The 22,925-nt window shown below is 61.5% G+C and overlaps 2 protein-coding genes across 3 annotated transcripts in view; both read left to right on the top strand.

The window, feature by feature from the left end:
* Positions 1 to 19,289: 19,289 nt before the first annotated feature.
* Positions 19,290 to 19,985, top strand: ASCL5 (achaete-scute family bHLH transcription factor 5). Its single transcript, XM_041750115.1, has 2 exons — positions 19,290 to 19,481; positions 19,539 to 19,985. The coding sequence occupies exons 1-2, from the start codon at positions 19,290 to 19,292 to the stop codon at positions 19,983 to 19,985; spliced, it is 639 nt and encodes a 212-aa protein (XP_041606049.1).
* Positions 19,986 to 22,038: 2,053 nt separating this feature from the next.
* Positions 22,039 to 22,925, top strand: part of CACNA1S (calcium voltage-gated channel subunit alpha1 S) — a 63,524-nt gene continuing 62,637 nt past the window's right edge. For both annotated transcript variants that reach the window (XM_041758749.1, XM_041758738.1), the window contains exon 1: positions 22,039 to 22,263. In XM_041758749.1, the coding sequence (XP_041614683.1) occupies positions 22,112 to 22,263 (152 nt within the window). In that variant the 5' untranslated portion in view covers positions 22,039 to 22,111. The remainder of the gene's footprint in view (positions 22,264 to 22,925) is intronic.

Here is a 22,925-nt window from a genome sequence, read left to right as displayed (position 1 = left end):
CAGAGGGCTGGGGCAGCAGGGAGACGCAGGTGTGTGCGCCGTCACGGGCCATGCCCTCCACCCTGTCCCAGCACACGCCCAGAGGGACCAGCTGGAGCGAACTGAAGTTGCTGCCCTCTGGGGTTGTGCGAGCAAACGGGTGTTAAGCAGCCTGTGTGGAGCCCCTGCTGGGTTGTCGGTGAGAGGTAGGGGCCGGGAGGACAACGGGAGGAGGTGGGCATTTCCCTTGCCCCAGTCCAAAGCCCAGTTCTAAAGGGGACGGGGGCGGCAGTGGTTGACGTGCAGATGGGGCTCCGGAGAAGAACTGCAGACACTTGGGAGTCGGCCTCGGAAGCAAGCAAGGGCCACGCCTGGGAAGGGCCCAGAACGATTCTGGGATCCTGCGCAGAAGGGCCGGGCCAGCGTGAACGTTTACGGGGGGTTGGCAGGTGCTACGTGTGCCACGGATGGAGTCCGGGCGGAGGAGCCGGCCTGGCAGCTGTGCGTCTGCCCCCTTCGCTCGCCTGGCGGTGCCCGCTCGGCAATTCGGTTGTGATTCTTTCACGGCGGGGATGCTCGTGCTTCAGGAGGCGCACGGGGCCGTCTGGGTGGCTCAGTCAGCTAAGTGGCTGCCTTCGGCTCAGGTCGTGACCTCGTGGTCTTGGGATCAAGCCCCCGAGGGCCCCACACCGGGGTCCCTGCTCAGTGGGGAGTCTGCTGCTCCCACCCCTCCCCCCCGCCCCGTGCACACACATGCTCTGTCTCTCTCTCAAATACAATCTTTAAAATAATGATTTTTTTTTAAAGGCAGGCAAAATTGGGTCTTTTCAAAGGTGGGCAGATGGGTGTGTCATTGAGAACAAACCAGTCCACAAATTGGTGCCTGACGCTGCTGGGTCACCGCTAAACCGCGCCAACTGGAGGAAACCTTGTGCGCTCGCGCCTGAGTCTTGGTTAAGCCCCACAGATGACCCACCCAGTCCTTGGTGGTTTTAAAGACCTGATACGAAGCAAGCAGCTGTCCTCAGAATAAGCCAAGCATATGAAGATAAATTAATGTAAAAAATCAGGGTGACCGTTCACTCTACCTAAGAATTCAAGTAGTAGCCAAACAGCTACACGAAGTCGATTTTTAGACGACTATTCCGGGGTGCACGTCACCTGTGGATGACGAGAGAACAGGGAGCCCAGCAGAGGGAGACCTGGTGCAGGGATGAAGGCCCGCGCGGCCCGGGATGGAGAAGATGAGAAGCGACTCCATCCCGTCCCCCTGGAGAGACCTGAACGTCCGTGGGCTCAGGAGCCCTGTGTCCCCCCCCCCCCCACCCCCCCCCCCACCCCCGTCTAACCCACCAGACATGCTGTTCTGTGATGGGTCGGACCCGCCTGCAAGACACCGTTGGGCTGGGCCCTGGGACTCGAGCCTCAGAGCTGGTCACCGCCGCTTGAGGCTAGCGCCGGTGCCTGTGTGGCTCAAAGGGAAGTGGCACAGGGAAAGGACCGGGAGAGGCCATGGAGTCTCCACGCCTCCCTCGGACCCACTCCCTCTGGCGCGTGCTCTTGTTCCCTCGCATCCTCCCTACGGCTCACCCTCAAGCCCCCAGCCGTCCTGGGCAGCTCTGCTCTCCTAGGAGGGACTAGGGGTTTGCGGTTTCCACCCCTCTCCTCCCTCCCTGTAGGGGCGGGGGCGCCATCCTTGCACCTCGCTCTTTCTGGAGGTCACTGGGCAACCTTCCTCTATTTGCCCTCCCCCCCCCCCAACCCTACCAAATCTTACCTTCCTACTTCAAGAAAACCAAGGCAGGTAGATGTGATCTCCACACTTGCTTATCTGCCTCTGCGCGTTTCTCCTCCTACTTCTCTTGGCCTCCTTGCTGCGCTCTGGTTAGTGCGTCCCCCCTGTTCTAAGCCGACTCACCCACCCCCTTCTTCCTGGGACCTCTAGGGTCTCCCAGCCTCGCCCTGTCCCCTGGTCCTTCTCAGCCTATTAACAGGTTCAGGTCTCCTGCCCTACAAAGAAACTTCACGGGCCCCTTGTCCACCTCCGACCACCGCGGACTCTACTACACTCCCTCCACCTTCCCTTCCGGTCCTAGACCCCAAGCCCTCTGGGGCAGGGTCGTTGATGACTAGTTGCCATGTCCTTGGTTCTTACCTTCCCGCCCCTCTGGTGTGTGATCCTTCCTCCTCCATGGAATTCTCCACTTGACTTCCGGGACCTTGCCTCTGCGGTCCCCCCTGCCCTTTCTGGCCATCCCTTCACGTCTCCCTATTTGCTGTTTCTCAGGCTTCCATGGCTCAACCTAGTACTTAATATCTAAGTACTTTCCCTGAAAGTCCGTTCTTTGCGATTTTCTGATACTGACTCTAGACTCTGTCCCAGCCCAGACCCAACCCCGGAGCTCCAGGCTCGTCCGCCTGGCTCTCAGCCGGACCCTCCCATTGGGTGCCTCAAACCTGTCAAAATACGCACGTCCAAGATTAAGCTCACCTTTAATTGGCTTTTATATTCGTTATCTGAGTTGATGGTTCTCCCGCCCACCAACTTGTTCAAGCCAGAAACCCAGAGGTCATTCAATTCTTGATTCTTCCTTTTTCTGCAGTGCTTAGGCCCAGTCACTCAAAAAGTCCCAACTTCTTGACTTCCAAGTACAGCTGACGCTCAAAGCAACAGTTTGGACTGCACGGGCTCACCTGTATGTGGATTTTCTTACAGCACCGTCCTACCAGTGTCTTTTCGTTGTGATCTTCCTAATATTTTCTTTCTCCAGCTTACTTTATAGTGGCAATACAGGATGTGCTACATATAACATGCCAAATACATGTTAGTCAACTCTTTATGTCATCAGTAAGGCTCTCAATCAATAGCAATTATCTAGCTAAGTTTTAGGGGAGTCGAAAGTTATATGCGGATTTTCAGCTGCACCGGGGGTAAGGGCCTATGACCCCCACGTTGTGCAAAGGTCAAACTGTAATTCAGGAGCCTGTCCCCTTCTCCGCCCGTACCACCTACCACTCCCCAGTTCACACCTTCAACATTTCTCTCAGGATCATGCCACTTCCCTCCCTCAGCACCATAGAGGGCTCCCCTGTTTCCTAAGCTTGAGGCCTGTAAGTCTTGAAGCCATGATTTGCCTGGACCCCAGCGTTTAGCCCCAGAACAAACTGGCAGTTGCCGGATGGGGCCGCTGGTAGGGAGGATCTGAAGGGCCCTCCACAGGTGCACTCACCTAGGTGGGTATGGGGCCACAGGGGCCAGCCACGTGGCTCATCCTAAGCTGCCCCCGAGGCTCTGGGCCCCAGGCAGGAGGCACTGGGGGAAGCGGACTCAGGCTTCTCACCCACTCCGACTGCTAACTTGCCCTGGGGGACCGAGGAGGACGCAGAGCTTGGAGCCATCGGTCAAAGGGGCGGAAGGGGGTGCCTAGGCCTCTGCATTGCTATTTCTGAGCGTCTGCCTTCTACGCACAGGTGACTCCGACACCAGGGAGCCAGCAGGGTGGGTGGTGGGAGTGCGGGCCGAGGTGCTGGAATGGACCCGGCTTCTTCGGCCAGCCCTTGGCCCCTCTGAGCCAGTCCCCTCCTCTAATGGTACCGTGGCCCGGGGCCTAGCCCGTGGTATGTGCTCCGCCCGAGACGGCTGGAGGGGCTGGACTGGAATCTCCCTGCAAGACCAGTCCTCCACTTGGTAAAGCAAGTGGAGCAGGCAGTTATCAGCAGGAACTCCGGCCACGTGGGGGGCTCAGCGATTGAGCATCTGCCTTCAGCTCAGGGCGTGATCCCAGGGTCCTGGGATCGAGTCCTGCATCCGGCTCCTCTCTTCTCCCTCGGCCTGTGTCTCTGCCTCTCTCGCTGTGTCTCTCATGAATAAGTAAATAATTTTTTTTTTTTTAAAGCACAAACTGGGGATCCCTGGGTGGCGCAGCGGTTTGGCGCCTTCCTTTGGCCCAGGGAGCGATCCTGGAGACCCGGGATCGAATCCCACGTCAGGCTCCCGGTGCATGGAACCTGTTTCTCCTCCCTCTGCCTGTGTCTCTGCCTCTCTCTCTCTCTCTGTGACTATCATAAATAAAATAAAATAAAATTCTTTAAAAAAAAATAAATAAAATAAAAATAAAAAAATAAAAAGCACAAACTCTAGGCCTGGGTGCAAATGCTAACCCTGCCACCTACTAGCAGGCAAGTCTGAGTACATTTGAAAGCCTCTGTGCCCGTGTTTCCTCACTGTGCAACGGGGGTAGTTACCGGCTTCATGGGGCTGGTGTAGGGAATATGGTTAATGTGTATAAAACACTTGGGACAATCCTGGCACGTAAGGAAAAAAAATGTAAATGTTTTCCTACAAGCTCTCTATTAGGTATAATTATATTTGTGCTTAAAGTGTTCCCTTCTTCATTCATCAACTAAGTTCAAAGGGGGATAACCTGGGAGAAATGAACTGTGATGTTCTAACCAGTTATGTGGTTTGAGGGTCAGCAAGTGCTAAGTCTCCTTGCTTCAGCTGTTCTCTGAGATCCACACATACCACTCCAACTCTGGTGGGGGCTTGCTTTTTATCTGGCTTTTCTCTGGCTTCTCCCATCTCCATCTGTTGCCCCCATTTGAAAGCATCCACATGAGCAGAGCTAGAATTTCCTGAGGTCAGCTGGATCTGGGGCTCCAGCCCACAGGAATATAAGGAGGGGTATCCCTGGTTTCTTCTATCCCCACGGATAGTATTGCTGCTGAGCAACAGTATTGGCTTAAGTATCCCCCTTACCTTCTCACCCACATCCTGACTAGCACTGACTAGCACCCAGAGAGGTTTATGATGAAAGGCTCAACTCCAGGGGTAGTACCTGAGGTTGTGCTATGCCCCTTCAGACCAGCTGCTTCCATCAGATTTCCAGTGTCGGAGTCGCAGTTTGAAGCAGCAGCGCCTCTGTAAGGGGTAAGGAGGGGCGGTGCTGGGGTCTGGCCTTCTCACAGAGAGAGGTCAGGGACAGGGTCAGTATTGTGGGCATGTGTATATCTTCCCAAGTTCTCTTACAGTCCCTGCCAGGACTCCCTGACTTATTTTGGTTCGTTCCTAGTGCTACTTCTTTTACAAAATACACTTTGTAGAACTGATTAGATTACCTTGTTAATTTAATGTGAGTTCGTGCCTTTTTGTCTCACTCTTCCAAAACAGGTATATTGGGGGAAAAAGCAGTCTAATAAAATCCTAGACAGAGAAAAAAAAAAAAAAAAAAGGAAAAAGCTCTAGGAAACCCCGGGCCCTCCCCTGAATCCCACTCCTGAAGCTCCCGTGACGATTTGGTGGCTCCCTCGGGCAGCCACGTCTCTGCTCCCCAGGCACGGAGCCAAGCTCGGAGCAAAGGGTCCTCCCGTTGCTGCGGCGGGGCGGCCAGCTTCCCGGCCCGTCCCTGTCCCCGTCCCGCCCTGGCTCTGGGTGACAGCGAGGCCCAGCCCACCGAGGCCCCAGGTGCCCGTCCCCGCGGGCAGGGCGCTTGCAGGGGTCCCCCGAGGAGCGCTTTCCTTTTAGTGGTTGCGCAGCTAGTTTCGTGTGAGGGGGAGAGACACAATCAGCACGTCAACTCGGTGATTTCGAGGAAATTGGTGCCGAGGCCAAGTGAGGAGCGAGGACGCTCATGCGTGCGAAGAAAACATCAGCAAAATCGTCGGTACAGACGGGGCGCTGGGGGCCCGGAAGGCTCAGTCACCCTCTAAGGCACCTTCAGCCCTGATACCCGTCAACCCCCAGCTCCCTAGGCTTCGGTCTCCCCCTGGTTGAAGGGGGGACGTGGGACGGAGGCTCCTCCCAAGCTTGCACCTGGGCCCGAGCACCGCACCCCAGGGCCGTCCATCCCAGCAGCACCCCTGGAGCGCCACAGCACCTCCCCCCCCCCCCCCCCCGCAATGGCATCGTAAAGCCCCTCCAGGGCGAGGGCCGTCTTCCCCTAAGCATAGGCCACCCCCACCCAGGGGAGACACTCCTGGGCCCACGCCCACCCGGGGCCTGCGCCCGCACATCCGGGAGGGGTTTCCTAACTCAAGTCCCTCCTGCCGCACAGGTTCCCACTTAGCGGCTCTGGGAGCCTCCCCGGAGGGCCAGCACCTCCGCTCCCCCCTGGCTCCATGGCAGCTGCGCTCTGGGCTTGGACTCAGGGCAGCCAATCACAGAGGCCAAGAGTGGCCCTCTCCCCTCCTCGGGAGTGGATCCGGGATCAGAGGAGCCCCCCACCCCTACCCCCACCGCCCTCCTCCCTCCCCTTCTGGGTGTGTCGCCTTTTGAAGCTTAATCGGACGCGTACCTGGCTCCTGGTGCTGTGGCAGGGAAGCGGCCGGAGGCTGCGGGAGGCACGGCGGGCAGGTGGGCGGCCCCGCGGGTCCCCCGAAGGCCCAGGAGCGGCTGGAGGAGTGCTCCCCAGAGAGGTAATGTGCAAAGCTGGGGGCTGGGGGTGCGTCTGAGTTTTGTCCTAAAACAGTGCCGTCCCCCACCCGCCCGCGGGGCCTGGAGGAGTGAGGCCGGACTATCCCCGGGGCTTAGTCTCCCCCGACGACTTTCCTCCCCAGCCCGAGGGACCGCGGGGCCCAGCCACCTGCCGGCTGGGGCTAGGGCACCCATCTCCGACGGAGCAGGCGGGGTTAGCTGTGCTGCCAAGGGCTTTGCCACCAACTGGGCGTTGTCCCGTGGACTTGATCTTGGGAGCGTCCCCCGCCACTGCGGTCCGCCCAGTGCCGGACACTAAATGTGGGTGTTCTGGGCAGAACCCGGCGGGGGCGGGGGTGTCTCCTGGAAAGCAGCTAAAACGGGAAGGGTATGGGCAGTGGAGGGCTCGGTCCTGTGGGAGCGTGGGAGCGAGGGAGCTGCAGGCGGTGCAGGGCAGGTGAGGGCGCGGCCCCGGGCAGGCGGCCTGCGGCACCGAGGGGCTGTGTGGCCGCCGCCCAGCGGCTTCTCCGGGTCTCCGTCCTGTCCCCTGTGCAGTGGGCCAGTAGCTCCGGCTCGCAGCCCCGCCGCCAGAACCGGAGACGGGCTTGCAGCGGGACGAGCACGGGGGAGGTCGCACGTAATGTGCTGTTGCTCTGTCGCTGTCGGTTGGTCCTATTTCCCGGAGACGTGATCTCACGGAAGCTCTCCGAGCCTCAGTTTCCCCAGCTGCAACCCAGGGAAGAAACTTTACCACGGGGGGGGGGGGGGGGGAGGTGGATTCCACAGTTCCACAGGCTGCCGGCACACGAGAGGTGCCCAGCAAGTCGCAGCCCCCGGCCCCGTGAAGCGAGCCAAGAATCTGTCCCCGTTAAAACGCGGCATTTCCTCCCGCCGGTTCCTCTGCTGCGTATCCTGCTGCCACAGGAAGCGGCTCGCGCGGAGCAGCTCTGATCTTCAGGCCCGGGCTCTGTCTGGGGGCTCCGGCGCCCGCGGGGGGCAGAGTAGACGTGGCCGGGGGCGCCTGCGTCCCCACCGCAGTGTGTCTGTCCCCGCGGCAGTGTGTCCGTCCTCACGGAGGTCCATTAGTCCCCACAGCTGTCTGTCCGTCCCTGGGGAGATCTGTCCACCCCTGTGGCGGGGTGTCTGTCCCTGTGGCGGCGTGTCCGTCCCCACAGCAGTCTGTCTGTCCCCATGATGGTCTGTCCGTCCCCGTGGCGGTCTGTCCATCCCCACAGTGGTCTGTCCATCCCCACAGCAGTCTGTCTGTCCCCGTGGCGGTCTGCGGGTCACGCGGGCACCACTCGTGTGTGCCCACGTCCTCAGCCACCGAAGGGCGCCTCCCTCCACCTTCAGGCCGCTCCTGGGCCACCCCCTGGGTGTCGGGAGCAGCACCGGGTGCACCTGAGGCTCCGTCTGCCTCGCTCCGTGAGGGACCGAGCACAGACATGCGGCGAGCTCAACGGCAAGGTGAGAGGACAACCCGGGAGAGCGAGCGTCCCCACACCCACGATGGCTCACGGGGCATCGACAGGCAGACCAGGGTGCAGGGGAGGAGAAAGAGCGGGAGGGCCAGGGAGTCTCCGTGGACAAGGACCGACCCCACGCGCTCCCAGAGGAGGAGCTGCGTCGGAGGACTGGCCAGGCAGCGGCCACCGTGCCCCGAGGGGGTGACCCGGCGGCGCGGGGAGAAGCCAGAGGCTGCTGTGGAGAAGTGGGTCAGGCCGGAGGTGGGGGGGCAGCGTGTGCCGAGGACCTTCAGGGCCGGGGGGTCGGCGGGGCACAGGACGGGGCGAGGCACCCAGGGACGCCCTCCCCCGGGGCCCCAGAACCTCTGGGACAGCGGCGCTGACGCTGGGGAGCAAGCGCCCCACCATCCCCTCTGTCCCTGCTGTCTCCGCCGTCCCCGCCGTCCCTGCCTAGAGACAGAGAATAGAACCAAGCGCCCCAGCTCTCCGCAGGGATGCCAAGCCAGGTGGGCCGGCCCCACAGTCAGCCCGGGGCCCCGACCCCACGCCAGGGTTTGACAAGATGCAGAAGGCACCGCTCACGTCTGGTGGGTGCTGAGGGCGCGAACGACGGGGAGGCCCGAGGACCCCAGCGACTGCGCTCAGGGAGCCGCTGGGACCAAGCCCCCAGCGGAAGGTCTGGGCAGGGCAGGGAGAAGACGGGGCCCATCCCCCCACCGCCCGGTTTCATCCCTGGGGGGTGGGGGGGAAACACCCTCCCGGCAGGGCCACCCTGATGGCCATGAGATCCCCTTCGTGCGGCACCCCGCCTCCCTGCCACCTCGTCCCCGAGCCCTGTGGCGGGAAGTCGCTTCTCACCTCCAAACTCTCCGAGTCCGTGACCTGCAGGGGCCTCGGGAACCCTCAGGCTTGTGTTCTGTGGCCCCAAAGGGATTTTTTTTACCCGTGAAATACCCCCTGCCTACAAGGGTAGGCCAAGGGCGCCACAGTCTCTTTCTCCTCCATTCCCCGGGTGGGCAACGATCTGGGCCTCAAAGCTAGGGCTGTGCCTGAGGGTGGCGCTGGGCCCGGGGCAGGAGGCGCAGGGACGGGCCGGTGCATCCTCCGGGGGCCCTCGTCCGCGTCCCCGGCCGCCGACAGTGCAGGCGCAGCTCCGCTCCCACGTCCCAGCTCTTCTGCACGAGCAGTCGCCGGGTTATGCTCCCCGTGTCTCCACGGCATCCGTGGAATGATTTCCCCTCCTCACTTTTGCCTTTGCAAGGGGCACTGAGGCGTGGCGAGAGTCCACAACGTCTCGAGCACCTTCCCCGTGCAGGCAGCGCTCGGAACAGGGATCGGAGTAACTGGGGTTCGGAAGCAGGTTAAAGCCTGGGCTCCCACCGAGGTTCTGGCCAGGGCCCTTCCCCCGCCCTTCATTCCCCAGCTGCCCTCCTGCAACCCCGACACCCCCGCACCCCCACCCCGAGGCTCAGGGACCCTGGGAGCTGGTGCTCCTCACACCCTCTCGAGGGCTATGGGAAAGGAGCCGCTTTCCCTGTCGGTGACGTTTGTCCACGAAGCCTCGTGAGCGCTCATCGGTGGCTTTGGATCCGCAGGAGTCCGCATGCCCTGGCTGCTAGGCCGGGTGTTGTCCCCCCACCCCCCACCCTGGGGGGTCAGGACAGCCGGCGGCGAGGGCGGGGCGTGCGCTAGAAGCAGCAATGACTGGGGGTCCTTGTGGCTTTTGAATTCTCTGGGCAGGGAGCCAAGCCTCGGCCCCCCGAGGGGTACGCCCCTCTCTTCGACGCCGGGGTAGCCCCTCTCAGCAGCGGTGCGACCCTAGGGAAGTCGCTTCCCCTCTCTGGGCTTCAGTTCCCTCCCTGCCGAACAAGGAGCATAACCGGACCGGCCGTGTGGTGTGGACTGAGTCTCCGGCCGTGTGTGCACGCGCGTGTGCAAGCAAGCACACGTGTCGGTGTCGCTGAGCACGGCGGCCCACAAGGAGGAGACCTCCCACACGAGCGAGCGTTTCTTCTCTGTCCGGCCGTGCTCCGAACTCCGAGCTCTCAGCGGCTCAGTGTCCTGGAGGCCGATCCAGCAGGTCCCTTGGTGACAAAGCGGGAGGATGGCTCTTGCCCCCAGCGTTGGCTGCGATCTTCTGAGCCCTCGGCGCTCAGCCTGCCCGCAGCGGCGCACACACGGCGCCCGGCTGGCGGCCGCTTCCTTTCAGATGGCCTCTCTCTCTCTCTCTCTCTCTCTCTCTCTTTTTAAAGATTTTATTTATTTATTCATGAGACAGAGAGAGAGAGAGAGAGAGGCAGAGACACAGGCAGAGGGAGAAGCAGGCTCCATGCAGGGAGTCCGATGCGGGACTTGATCCTGGGACTCCGGGGTCACGCCCTGAGCCGGAGGCAGATGCTCAGCCCCTGAGCCCCCCGGGCGCCCCTAAAACGGCCTTTCCTAATGATTATCCTTCTACATCTGTCTGGAGCTTTGTGGCTCACAAAGCGACTTTACAAAAAAAAAAAAAAAAAACCAAAGCGACCTTACAGAACTTACCCATCGGGTGGGCGGCCAGGCGGGGCCCACGTTCCCTGTGCAGGTCCGCTGTGGGAGGTGGGGACGGGACTGAGGCCGTGGCACCGCGCCTTCCCCTTCCGCCACCTCCGATGGGGTCTTCCCCTTGTCCGACTCCGCGCTGGCCTCCCTGCTGGGATTCCTCCCTACTTCGGGGGGCCGGGCCTGCTGGGGCCCAAACCCCTGTGGGGGACTCTCAGATGTCGCCTGGGCAGGTGCCCAACCTCTCAGAGCTGTCCTGGCCTGGAACTCGGGCGACCGCTGCGGCTGACTCCCGGGTAGGAAAGGGCTCAGGGTGTGACACTAGCACGCAGTCCCTCCTGCCTTCCTCCACCACACGGGGGACACGGCGCGGCTGTCCTGTGCTGGGCCCAGCCCGCAGCCGGCTTCCCGGAAGGCGCTCAGAGATGCCCGGGGAGGGGGGGGGGATGCGACACGCAGTGACATCCACTCAACCAGAGAGCTCTGTGAATTCAGTTACCCTTGTCTTCAAGGGCTGGTGCAAAAGCTCAAGCCCTGAGAGTAGAGTTTCCGGCCTGCATCCCGTCAGGACGGAGGTGGCCGGTGGGGGGTGGGGGCGCCAGGTGGGGCGCTGTGTGCAGTTGCAGCTCGCACCCCCAGGGCCTTCTGCAGCTGCGTCCCAGGATCTTAGAGCTTCTGGATGCTCTTCCCAAGGTTGCCCTGCCTTCCTGACCAGCTCCCGGTCACCCCATGCCACGAGTGCCACCTGCCTCACACCATGACCTCCTTCCCTGCCCTCCCCTGACAGGTCAGGAAAGGGCGGCTCGTGACCGTAGAGATGGGTAACTGGAGCGGGGCAGGCAACAGGGCGTGGTCCCCGCGCATCCATGTCCAGGGGCCTCTCTCTGGAGCTCCCGGGTGGGGGGCGCTCTGGGGAGGCCGAGCCCCTTCCTGGGGGGTGCGGGCAGCTGCCTCCATGAACATCTTTCTCCTCGCGACTCCCCAGCACGGCCGGGGTGTGGTCCACGGGACTAGGAAGGACCAAGCCCCTCACTTGACCCTGGCGCCCTCGAGATCCTGTAATGAGCATCCTCCTACCAAAAAGCTGGGGGCCCCTGCCCCGCCGAGAAGGTTCTGACGTGTCAACCTGACCCAAAGCTGGTAAACTGCACCCAAGCTGAGCAGCTCTGTGCACCTCTCGGAGCCCCAGCTTCCCGTTCTGTGCATCGGAGTGTGAGGGGTGCAGGTGACGCCAGACGGTGAGCCAGAGCGGGTCACACCAGACAGGGACCCAGAGCGGGTCACACCAGACAGAGACCCAGAGCAGGTCACAGCAGACAGGGACCCAGAGCAGGTCACAGCAGACAGGGACCCAGAGCGGGTCACAGCAGACAGGGACCCAGAGCGGGTCACACCAGACAGGGACCCAGAGCGGGTCACACCAGACAGAGACCCAGAGCAGGTCACAGCAGACAGGGACCCAGAGCAGGTCACAGCAGACAGGGACCCAGAGCGGGTCACAGCAGACAGGGACCCAGAGCAGGTCACAGCAGACAGGGACCCAGAGCGGGCCACAGCAGACAGGGACCCAGAGCAGGTGACACCAGACAGGGACCCAGAGCGGGTCACAGCAGACAGGGACCCAGAGCGGGTCACACCAGACAGGGACCCAGAGCGGGTCACACCAGACAGGGACCCAGAGCGGGTCACACCAGACAGAGACCCAGAGCAGGTCACAGCAGACAGGGACCCAGAGCAGGTCACAGCAGACAGGGACCCAGAGCGGGTCACAGCAGACAGGGACCCAGAGCAGGTCACAGCAGACAGGGACCCAGAGCGGGTCACAGCAGACAGGGACCCAGAGCAGGTGACACCAGACAGGGACCCAGAGCGGGTCACAGCAGACAGGGACCCAGAGCGGGTCACAGCAGACAGGGACCCAGAGCGGGTCACAGCAGACAGGGACCCAGCATGGGTGACACCAGACAGGGACCCAAAGCGGGTCACAGCAGACAGAGACCCAGAGCAGGTCACAGCAGACAGGGACCCAGCGTGGGTGACACCAGACAGGGACCCAAAGTGGGTCACAGCAGACAGAGACCTAGAGCGGTGAGCTGTCAGACACCAGAAGGCACTAATCCCCATCAGGCTACAGTTCTCTCCTTTCCTCCTCCTCCTCCTCCTCCCTCCTTTCTTTTCTCCTTCTTCCTCTTCTTCTTTTTCCTCTTCCTCCTCCTCTTCTTCCTCTTCTTTTCTTTTCTCCTTTTCTTCTTCTTCTTCTTCTCTTCTCCTTCTCCTTCTCCTTCTCTTCTTCAAGATGCTCAGCAGAGTGACACCATGCCGGGGCACCCCAGCCCCAAGCTCCACAATGCTGTTCTCTTGCTGCAAGTGCTGCAGACAGGTTGCCTGGGAGCCACCAGAGCTTTCCAAAGCCTGAGGCAGGAAGGATGGCAAGGTGGGCAGCGTGGGGTGGGGCCACTCTGGGGCTGAGGCCGCTGCACCCCTGCCTCGGCCAGTGCAGGCCGCGTGGCCAGAGGGGCTGCAATCAGCCTGCACAGGGTCTGCTCCTGCCCAGAGGAGAAAGCAGTTTGTCCCCCTCCAAAGGGACTACAGAGGCGTGTGGTCACAGGCCTGGCTGCCCCCCTCCTTGGTCGGATCCAGTGAGATCTCACCAGGACTCTGAAGCGATTCTGTACGGTACATGCATAGTCGGGGGTGCTGTTGTGAATACGGTGGGAGCAGAAGGGTTATCCTCCTAGGAAGAGTTAGGGGCGATGACAAACCACACTCCCAAGGGAGGTTATGACATTTCTTACTTAAAAAAAGAAAAAGCACATATTTATCCTGAAGATTGAAGGTAGCATTCCCTAAAATGTATTCTATTAGATGTTAGCAGCCTGGAGGGAAAAAAGAAGTGTTCTGAGGTCCCTTTGGGAATGTCTGAGTCAGGCAACAACAGCTTTCTTAACTGCAGGCCTTTCTCCGGATGCTCATGGACCCCGGGAATCTCCAAGAAAGGGAATAAAGGGGCCTGCGTTTCTCAAAGTACCTGACCGTGGAGCGTTCGGGGTTGGCGGGGACAAGTTTTCTCGACCACCTTCCTGGAGCCTGGGGGATATGTAAGATGATGGCACAAAGACAATTTGTTCTGTCATTTTAAAAAAACATCTTTTTAAATTAACGAATCTCTGCACCTAACGAGGGGCTCAAAAGCACCACCCGAGACCAAGAGCTGCGCACTCCACCTACCGAATCTGAGTCAGCCAGGCGCCCCACTCTGTCATTTTGAGCACTTGGTTTCCTTATAAACCCTCCCAGTTTGAGGGCAGCAGGGGATGAAACTATCAGCAGGACGTTATAATAATGTGCCACCGCGGGGTATTGTGGCCTTAGAGCGCCTGGCAGCCTGGGACAACCAGGAGCTAATAACCCTGGTGGGGCAAATGCTTCGTGCTGCCCAGTTAGGAGCAGCGAGACTTCGGGAAGGGAGCCCAGGACACCCTCACTGGTAGCTCATTCTGTTGCAAGCCGGAGTCCGGGTTATGGAGTTTTCTGTGTAAACCTTGATGACAGCCGGCCCCCAACAAAGCGGCTGCACGGGGAATGGGGCGAACACATCGTGGTCCTACCCGGGGAGGTCAGCGGCCTGCATCACCAGGCGAGCTTCATGGAAGAGGGTCAGGTGCGTCTCACGGAGCACGTGTGCTCCGCCGTGCCAGGGTGGAACAGAACCAGGGTGGAGCAGCGCCAGGAGGAACGGGGCGGGGGGGGGTCGCCACCCACAGGTGTGCCTCCGTCCCGGAGAGGAGCCAGGGCCCCTTGGAAAAGTGGACAGTCTTGCCCACAGGTGCTATTTTGTGGCTAAGTAAAGCGCTCTGTGGGTTGGTTGGACTTGACCCTGCCAACGGTCATTGGCTGATGTGCGGGGGGCGGGGGGCAGTTCCCACACTTCCCAGCACACCCCTCTCGCACCAGTTGCCTGATACTGGCACAGTGTGCTATTTTCCGTTAAAAAAAAAAAAAACTATGCTTGATTAGATGCACTTTACGTACGTGTATAGGATGAAAGTGAAGGGATGCAAAGTGATCCACAAACTCATGGATTAGTGCATGTTAACAGGAAAGCGGGGGACTCTTCACTGGGGAGGGGCTTCCTTTCCTCCTAGTTTCCAAAAGGTCCAGACACGCAGTTCCCGGGGGAGTCCTAAGGGGGAGTTAGTTCACACTTCCACACTCAGGAGGCCCCGGAGCTTGAATTGCACCCGCAGCGACTGCCATCGCTCCTCACCGCCACACGGTGACACTGTTCACAGATGGTCCTGCTCAGCCCCGGGACCAGCGAGCCAGGGTGTCTAAGCTACTCAGGGTGTCTAAGCTCAGGCAACGGGGGTCTTAGCAGGTTCCCCGCCGGAGTCAGCTCTTGGTGCTTGACTCAGTCTGATTACATCCCAATTATTTTTTTTTAATTTCATTTATCAATTCATGAGAGACGCAGAGAGAGGCAGAGACACAGGCAGAGGGAGAAGCAGGCTCCATGCAGGGAGCACGATGGGGGACTTGATCCCAGGACCCCGGGGTCACGCTCTGGGCTGGAGGCAGATGCTCAACCACAGGCGCCCCTGGTTACATCCCAATTCTCGCCTTCCTACCCGCAGAGCTCCCCTAGGCCACCCTCCCGAGACTATCCTCAAGGGGGAGTCCCCTTCCCAAGGGGGAGCAAGGTGACCTGCGGAAGCTCTGTCACCAGAGCCGGTGCTCCGTCACGGCACCATTATTCAAATCTGCACGAGGACAGCCCTCCAACAGGATTCATAATTCAATAAGATCCTGTATTAGGGGGATGCCCAGGTGGCTCAGTGGTTGAGTGTCTGCCTTGGGCCCAGGCTGTGACCCCGGGGTCCCGGGATCGAGTCCCGCATCGGGCTCCCTGCGTGGAGCCTGCTTCTCCCTCTGCCTGTGTCTCTGCCTCTCTCTGTGTGTCTCTCATGAATAAATAAATAAAATCTTTATAAAAAAAAAAAAAGATCCTGTGTTAGGTCAGAGCCAGCCCCTCGCATCTTGGTGCCCAAATGCAAAGCAGTAGGGAGACACCCTGGGGGAGGGAAGAGGGCTGAAGAAGGGCATGGTCGTGGAGCATTTGCTGGTGTATGAAGCTACTAACTGTGGAAACTCGGACCAATACCTTAACTTTTATGAACCTCAGATTCCTCACCTGTAAAACTGGGTCATTTTAGCGTCGACCTCAGGAGAATGGTGTAGGAGCTAAGTGGGATGATCCATGGAACGTGAGTAGCACGGTGTCTTGCACATCATAAATAATGAATAACAGCTAGAATTATCATTATCATTACATTTCACAGCAGTGTTTTTCCCCCCCACCGGGGCTCTATCCCGGTGCCCAGAGCGGCCCCTCATGTACCCCAGGCCCTCGGGTAAACATGTGTTGGGCGAACGGCCCCCTGATTCTTGGTGATAACCTACCCCGCTGTGTCCCTCGGCTTCTGGTCTGGGCTGGGGGGTTCGATGGCAGAAGTAGAAGACAATGTACCTGCAGGTGTGTCCCCACCTAGGCTCCCTGCCAGGCTAGCAGCTCTTCCCTGACAGCAGAGAGAGAAGTGGCTCGAGGACCATCAAGCTAGGAGGCTTCTTGTTGGTCCCTCTGCTGAATAGTTTTGTGAAGAAATGGAAACAGTATGTCTGGAAAATAAGTATTGAGTATTGAGTCAACACAGATATTAAGTTATATTTGCTAAAATCATCATTAGATATAAATACACTTCTGACCTCTATCACATTAAATTTGAATGATTAAATCCAATTTGGAAAGACGGGGGTCATAGGGGACAGTACAGTCTGGATCCCAAGTTTTTACGAAAATGAGGCGCTGCTAGCAAATGACTTTCAGCACTGTGACGTACCCAACACGGGCCGGGGCAGAGGGGTCGCCTAAGAGTGAAAGGCCGAGGCCTGCCCTCGGGTGGCTTACAGTCTGGTCGAAGACGCGAAGACTCGGAAGGCACAGCCCTGATCGTCCACGCGGGGAGCTGCTCAGCTCAGGCAGTCAGCACGGCGGGGCCTCCCTCAAGGCTCGGCAGGAACAGGGGAAAATCAGAAAAGCTGTGAAAAGCGTCCCAACACCAGTCAGTAGGAGCCGAGGAGTGAGGTCAGGAACGATCAGAGAGTGACAGGAGGCTGGTCCTGATGGAGCTGAGGGTCTGTTGGAAAGGAGATTTTCTAGAACCTTCCCTCAAAACCATTGGGAGCCCTGAAAGGCTGCTGGGCAGGGGAGGGATATGCGAATTTGTCCTGGTGTCTGGCACCTTTGCTTCTACTTTCCAAAGCCCATGCAAGTCTCCATGACGCTTAGAATCGCTATTGATATTTCCCGGGGTTCTCTTTCGTTCAGCACAGAGGGCAGAGCTAGCTGGGGACAGAGCGGGGACCCGATGCAGCACAAAAATGGGAAAGTGCAGACGGGACGCCCCCAGGAGTGAGTCACCACCCCCCTGCCCCCCATCAGGGACAGAGCTAGCCCCTTTCTGTCTCATAGAAAGGCCTCGCCCAGGGACCCCTGGGGGCCCAGTCGGTTGAGCGTCTGCCTTGGGCTTAGGTCATGATCCCCGGGGTTCTGGGATCGAGCCCCACATCAGGCTCAGAGCCTGCTTCTCCCTCTGCCTTTGCCGGCCACTCTACTTGTGCTCTCCTTCTGTCACATAAATAAAGTCTTAAGGAAAAAATAAAGGCCTTGCTCAGTGTCCGAGGCCTGTTGCCGCGCCATCTCTCCCCGTGCGGGTACAGCTCTTGCTCCTTCCCGCATCTGCCATGAGGAGGAGGACGATGCTAGAGTAGCATGACAAGTGCTAAGATGGCATGTGTCGGACACCGGGGACACACACAAGAGGGGCGAACAGGGCCTGAGAGAATGCTGGGAGGAAATTCCGCCCAGGCTGAATCCGCTGGCCACATGTGATGAGGGTTGGCGGCACTTAAATTCGCACGGGCCACTTGTTTCGGGAGTGGCAGCTTCGCAGAGCCCGGGAAGGGCCCGGACAAGGCCCCTCCGCCCAGCCCCCCATCCAGTTATTCAACAAGCATTTGTGCAGCATCTGCCACAGGCCAGGAGCTGAGCCAGCCTCAGCGCAGAGGTGGGAGAGCAGACATTTCCGTTAAGCGTCATGAAGGAGAAGCCCAGGCCTGGCTGGAGGGTGCCCCCCGGATCCACGTGCACCGGGGTGCAGACGCTTTGGCCATTGCTGCTGCCCCGCCAGCCAAGGGGCTTTGAAGTCCCAGCAACACCTGAGTCTTTGGAATGCGATTCATTTCCTTCAGTAAAGAGAACCCCTTGGTGGACGTGTGGTGGCCACCGGGCTAGCCCCATAAGCAGCCTTTGAGCCCCTTAGATGGAAGGTCCTGGAAGGTATCCTTCATGAGATTGATCCCCACTCTCAGAGGAAACGACGTCATCAGGCCCTTTAAAAAAAAAGTTTTTATTTAAATTCCAGTTACTTAACACAAGTGTGATTCCAGTTTCAGGTGTACAACGTAGCGACTCAACACCTCCGTACGATACAAGGCGTTCGTCACAGGTGCTGTCCTTAATCCCTCACCTGCTGCCCCCATCTCCCCCGACCTCCGCTCTGGGAGCCAGCACTTGTGTTCCATAGTCAAGAGTCGCTTTCTTGGTTTGCCTTTCTCTCTTTTTTCCCTGCGCTCGTTTGTTTCTTGAATTCCACACGAGTGAAATCATACGGTATTTGTCCTTCTGACTTATGTCACTTAGCGTATTACTCTCTAGCTCCACCCGTGTCGCAGATGGCAAGATCTCATTCTGTTTTATGGCTGAGGCTATTCCACTGTGTATATACACCCCCTCTTCCTTATCCATTCATCTACCAGCGGACACTTGGGCAGCTTCCATGATTTGGCAGTTGTAGAGCGTAGAGCGTGCTGCTGTAAACCTTGGGGGGCATGGACCCCCTTGAACTAGTATCTTTGTGCTCTTTGGGTAAATACCTAGTAGAGCGATTGCTATATGGTAGGGTCATTGGGCAGGTTTGAGAGGGAGAGAGGCAGAGACACAGGCAGAGGGAGAAGCAGGCTCCATGCAGGGAGCCCGATGCGGGACTCGATCCCGGGTCTCCAGGATCACACCCCAGGCTGCAGGCGGCGCCAACCTGCTGCGGCACCAGGGCTGATTGGGCAGGTCTTATAGGCCGGGACCAGGAGGCCTTTTGGGGCATATTTATTTTCTCATTCGATTCTCACATGTTATTACTCTCCTGCGAGGGATGTTCAATTAGCTCCACACGTGGAAACCAGGACGCAGAGAGGCCCCCACCGCGAACACAGGTCTGAACCGCGCTCTAGGCCTGACCTGGTCAGCGGGCGGCCACTCGGCCTCCCCTGTTCCACGAGCCCCGTGGAGGGTGGGGGTGGCACGGGGAGCCCGTCCTACAAGCCGCTCCTGACTCATATGTTCACTCTCCTCTTTTTTTTTAGAAACGCTGCCCTGAGCTGAGCGGGGACCCCTCACATCCGTCTGCGGCCCCGGGCAGCTGGGGGACGCCCCCCGCACCCCGAAGCACCCAGCGCCGGCGGCCCCCAGGATGACGCCCCAGGGTTAGCGCCCGGGGGAGGCGCCCATGCTGCGCCCAGGAGCAGGTGGGGCGCCGAGGCCTGCCGCCCCCCGCCCATGGGCGCCGCGGGAGAGCGCAGGGGTCCCCGGAGCGCTGCAGGCCACGGTGCCCGCTGAGCCTGTGCCAGGAGCCGCGCTAGGCCCGAGCCATGCCCGCCGTCGGGGGGACCTCGGAGGCCGCGCCAAGGGGCGGAGGGAAGGCCTGAGCGCCCCCGCGATGTGACGCGGCCCGCGTGGGGACCGCGCAGACCCCGGGCGCCCAGTCGGAGTCGGGGCGGGGATGCACAGCGCCTTCCGCGGCGCGCTGGTGGAGCGGGGCCTGGTGGAGCGGGGCCTGGTGGAGCGCGGCCTGGTGGAGCGCGGCCTGGTGGAGCGCGGCCTGGTGGAGCGCGGCCTGGTGGAGCGGGGCCTGGTGGAGCGCGGCCTGGTGGAGCGGGGCCTGGTGGAGCGCGGCCTGGTGGAGCGCGGCCTGGTGGAGCGGGGTCCCCGGGCGCCCCCGAGCCGCGCGCCCCCGCCCGCCGAGCCCCCCGCGCCGCGCGCCCCGCCCGCCGAGCCCCTGGGCCGCGTGCCCCTGCTGCTGTGCCCGGGCGCCGAGCCGCGCTGCTTCCAGGCCTACGAGGCCTACGCGGCCGTGCTGCCCTGCGTGCCCTTCCCCGGCGCCCTCGGGGGCTACGACTGCCCCTTCGAGCCCGCCTTCATCCAGAAGCGCAACGAGCGCGAGCGGCAGCGGGTCCGCTGCGTCAACGAGGGCTACGCGCGCCTGCGGGGCCACCTGCCCGGCGCCCTGGCCGAGAAGCGGCTCAGCAAGGTGGAGACCCTGCGCGCCGCCATCCGCTACATCAAGTACCTGCAGGAGCTGCTCAGCGCCGCCCCCGCGCCCGCGCCCGCCCCCGCGCCCGACGGCGCGCCCCAGGCCTCCGAGGGCCCCTGCTTCTCCTCCTCGCCCTTCTTTGAGTCGGAGGAGTCCAGCCACTGACCGGCCGGGCGGGGGGCCCGCGGGGGCCGCCCCACTCCCGAGGGAGCCTGGCCACGGGGGGGGGGGGCGAGGGGCGGGGAGGGGGACAGAGGGCACCGCTGCCGCAGGCCCCAGGACGCAGGCCCCAGGCGGGCAACCGAGGACGGCCCCGCCCCGCGCTGCGGAACCTCACGTCGGAGCCCCGCTGCGGATTGCGCGCCACCCCCCAGCCCCGGGGGGAGGACAAGGGGGCCCTCGCCCAGCTCCAACCTCCCACCTCGGGCGCCGCAGGTGCAGCCCCGCCGCAGGTGCAGCGCCGCAGCAGGTGCAGCCCCGCAGCAGGTGCAGCCCCACTGCAGGTGCAGCCCCGCCGCAGGTGCAGCCCCGCAGCAGGTGCAGCCCCGCCGCAGGTGCAGCCCCGCAGCAGGTGCAGCCCCACTGCAGGTGCAGCCCCGCCGCAGGTGCAGCCCCGCAGCAGGTGCAGCGCCATGGCGGGTGCAGCGCCGTGGCAGGTGCAGCCCCGCCGCAGGTGCAGCCCCACAGCAGGTGCAGCCCCGCCGCAGGTGCAGCCCCGCAGCAGGTGCAGCGCCACCGCAGGTGCAGCCCCACCGCAGGTGCAGCGCCATGGCGGGTGCAGCGCCGTGGCAGGTGCAGCCCCGCCGCAGGTGCAGCCCCACCGCAGGTGCAGCCCCACAGCAGGTGCAGCCCCACAGCAGGTGCAGCCCCGCCGCAGGTGCAGCCCCACTGCAAGTGCAGCCCTGCAGCAGGTGCAGCCCCACTGCAAGTGCAGCCCCGCAGCAGGTGCAGCCCCGCCGCAGGTGCAGCCCCGCATCTGCGACTCCCTCCGGAGGCCAGAGGTCTTTGGTTTGGATGAGCCAGGCCCTTGCTGTCCCCAAGATGACCCCAGATGGCCTGAGATGGCCTCAGATACTAACTAGAGTGGGCCCTGGGAGCTTGCTTGCCGCCGGCCCCCGCCCCCAAGGAGCCCAGACGCCCCATGGAGCCAGGAGGCCAGGCTGCACTCCACCCAGCTCTGACCCGGGAGAGGCCGTGTGTGTGTGTGTGCCTGGTGGTGCCTCTGGCTTTCCTGATGGGGGCGATCACCCACCGCGACCCCTAGCCCCCCATCCCACCCCCACCCCCACCCCCATGTAGACTTTTCATCCTTTTTCCCTCCCGGTCGCTCGAGGACTGCGTGTCTCCCCTCAGACTGTGTCCCCTCTGTGGGCGGTGGGACCATGGGGCACTGTTTGTACCAAGAGCCTAAATAAAAGATTTGCTGAGTTTTGTGATCCCAGATGTCGTCTACCTCACTCCCCGATGCCCCTGGAGACTCCCACCCACAGCTCAGGCCCTTGCTGAGGCTGTGGGGCGCTGTTAGCTCTGCGTCCCACTGACCTTTATGGAGAGTTTCGTGTACCTAGTGGGGCGGGGAGGGCCGCAGTCCCGGGTCAAGCCCCCGCCCCTGTCCCGTTAGGCGCTGCAGGGGCTGAGACAGGGTACAAGGCACACGGTCGCTGCACCGTGTGGCGGGTGCTGGGCCTGAAGTGTGCTCGTTCAAGATTCTTCTGAGGAGGGGTTAGCTTTCCCTGCCGTGCGGTGGGCATGGGTGGGGGGGTCTGGCCTGGTAGCCGGCCGCAGGTCCGGGGACGGATGGGGCTGTGGGGTAGGGTGCTGAACGAGGCCACCCAGCACCTTCTCGGGGGGGTGTCATGGGGCCAGGGAGTGGGGGCAGCGAGTCTTGGCACAGGGGAGCCCGTCTGCAGTTTGAGGCCACCCCCTTCCTGAACTCTCTGTGGCCCCAGGCTTGAAGCCTCCCGTCCTGTCTCCTGCTGCCCCCATCCCAGGCCCATGGGACGCTCCTTCCGCCACCCCCTACCAATGTCCTCAGGGACATGCTGGGCTGTCACTGGCCGGGCTGGGAGGGAATGACAGCTGCCTGGCCTCGGAGCCGGGCAGGCAGCGGGGAGCCAGCAGCGGGGAGCCAGCGGAGGCTAATTTTACTTGCTGGGAGCGGGGACAGTAATCCTCCTGCCCCCGCCCCCGGGCTGGCTCAGCAGGGCTCGCTTGGCCCCACTGGCCCAGTCCCCACGGCGGGGGCACTGGGGACGCAGGGAGGCGAGGGCAGCAGGACTGCCAGGGGAGCCATGGAGCCGTCCTCGCCCCAGGACGAGGGCCTGAGGAAGAAACAGCCCAAGAAGCCGGTCCCAGAGATCCTGCCGAGGCCGCCCCGGGCCCTGTTCTGCTTGACCCTGCAGAACCCCCTGAGGAAGGCCTGCATCAACATCGTGGAATGGAAGTATCCTTCAGGACCCGCAGGGCATCAGGGACAGGGAGGGGGCAGGGTCACGGATCACCGAGCTGGGGGCCGGGGGCTGCTCAGGAAGGAAGGCTGCGGCCGAGGGGGACAGGGACAGCGGGAGGAGCGGAGCCACCGAGGCCTGAGAGTGCTGGGCCCGAGGCCTGGTGACAGCCATCTGCAGAAGGGGCCCGATGCGTCACGGAGGAGGGTCCGCAGGTGTCCCCAAATCCCATTACCGGGGGCTCCACTGAGGGGTCTGAGGCAACAGTCTCCTTTTGATACAGGAGGGGAGAGAAAGAGGCAGGGGCCTCTGCAAGACAACTGTCCCCCTTGACGGGAGGGTGTGAGGGCAGAGCTTGCCGGTGAGTGAGGGGAGTCCAGCTGGGGATGGAGTCCAGGGAGACAAGGCCTGGGACAAAGGGCTGCTGTGACGGGCTCCGGGGGGGCGCGGGCCCAGACGCCGGGCGGTCTTCGCCCACACATACCACCCTGGGGACAGGCACCAGCAGTCCCTTTCTCCGTTTGCACTAGCTCTGAGAGGAAGAAGGATGAAAATATCTGGGTTATTTGGGGAAGGGAGGAAGGCGATTAGGGGGAGGGGCTGTGTCAAGCGTCTTCTCAGAGAGAGGTCAGGAATATTTGAAATATTTCTCTAGGGT

Source organism: Vulpes lagopus, chromosome 1, assembly GCF_018345385.1.
Source record: "Vulpes lagopus strain Blue_001 chromosome 1, ASM1834538v1, whole genome shotgun sequence".
Taxonomy (NCBI): Eukaryota; Metazoa; Chordata; class Mammalia; order Carnivora; family Canidae; genus Vulpes; species Vulpes lagopus.
Note: the sequence above shows the minus strand (reverse complement) of the source record. Positions and strands in the feature narration are given on the sequence as shown.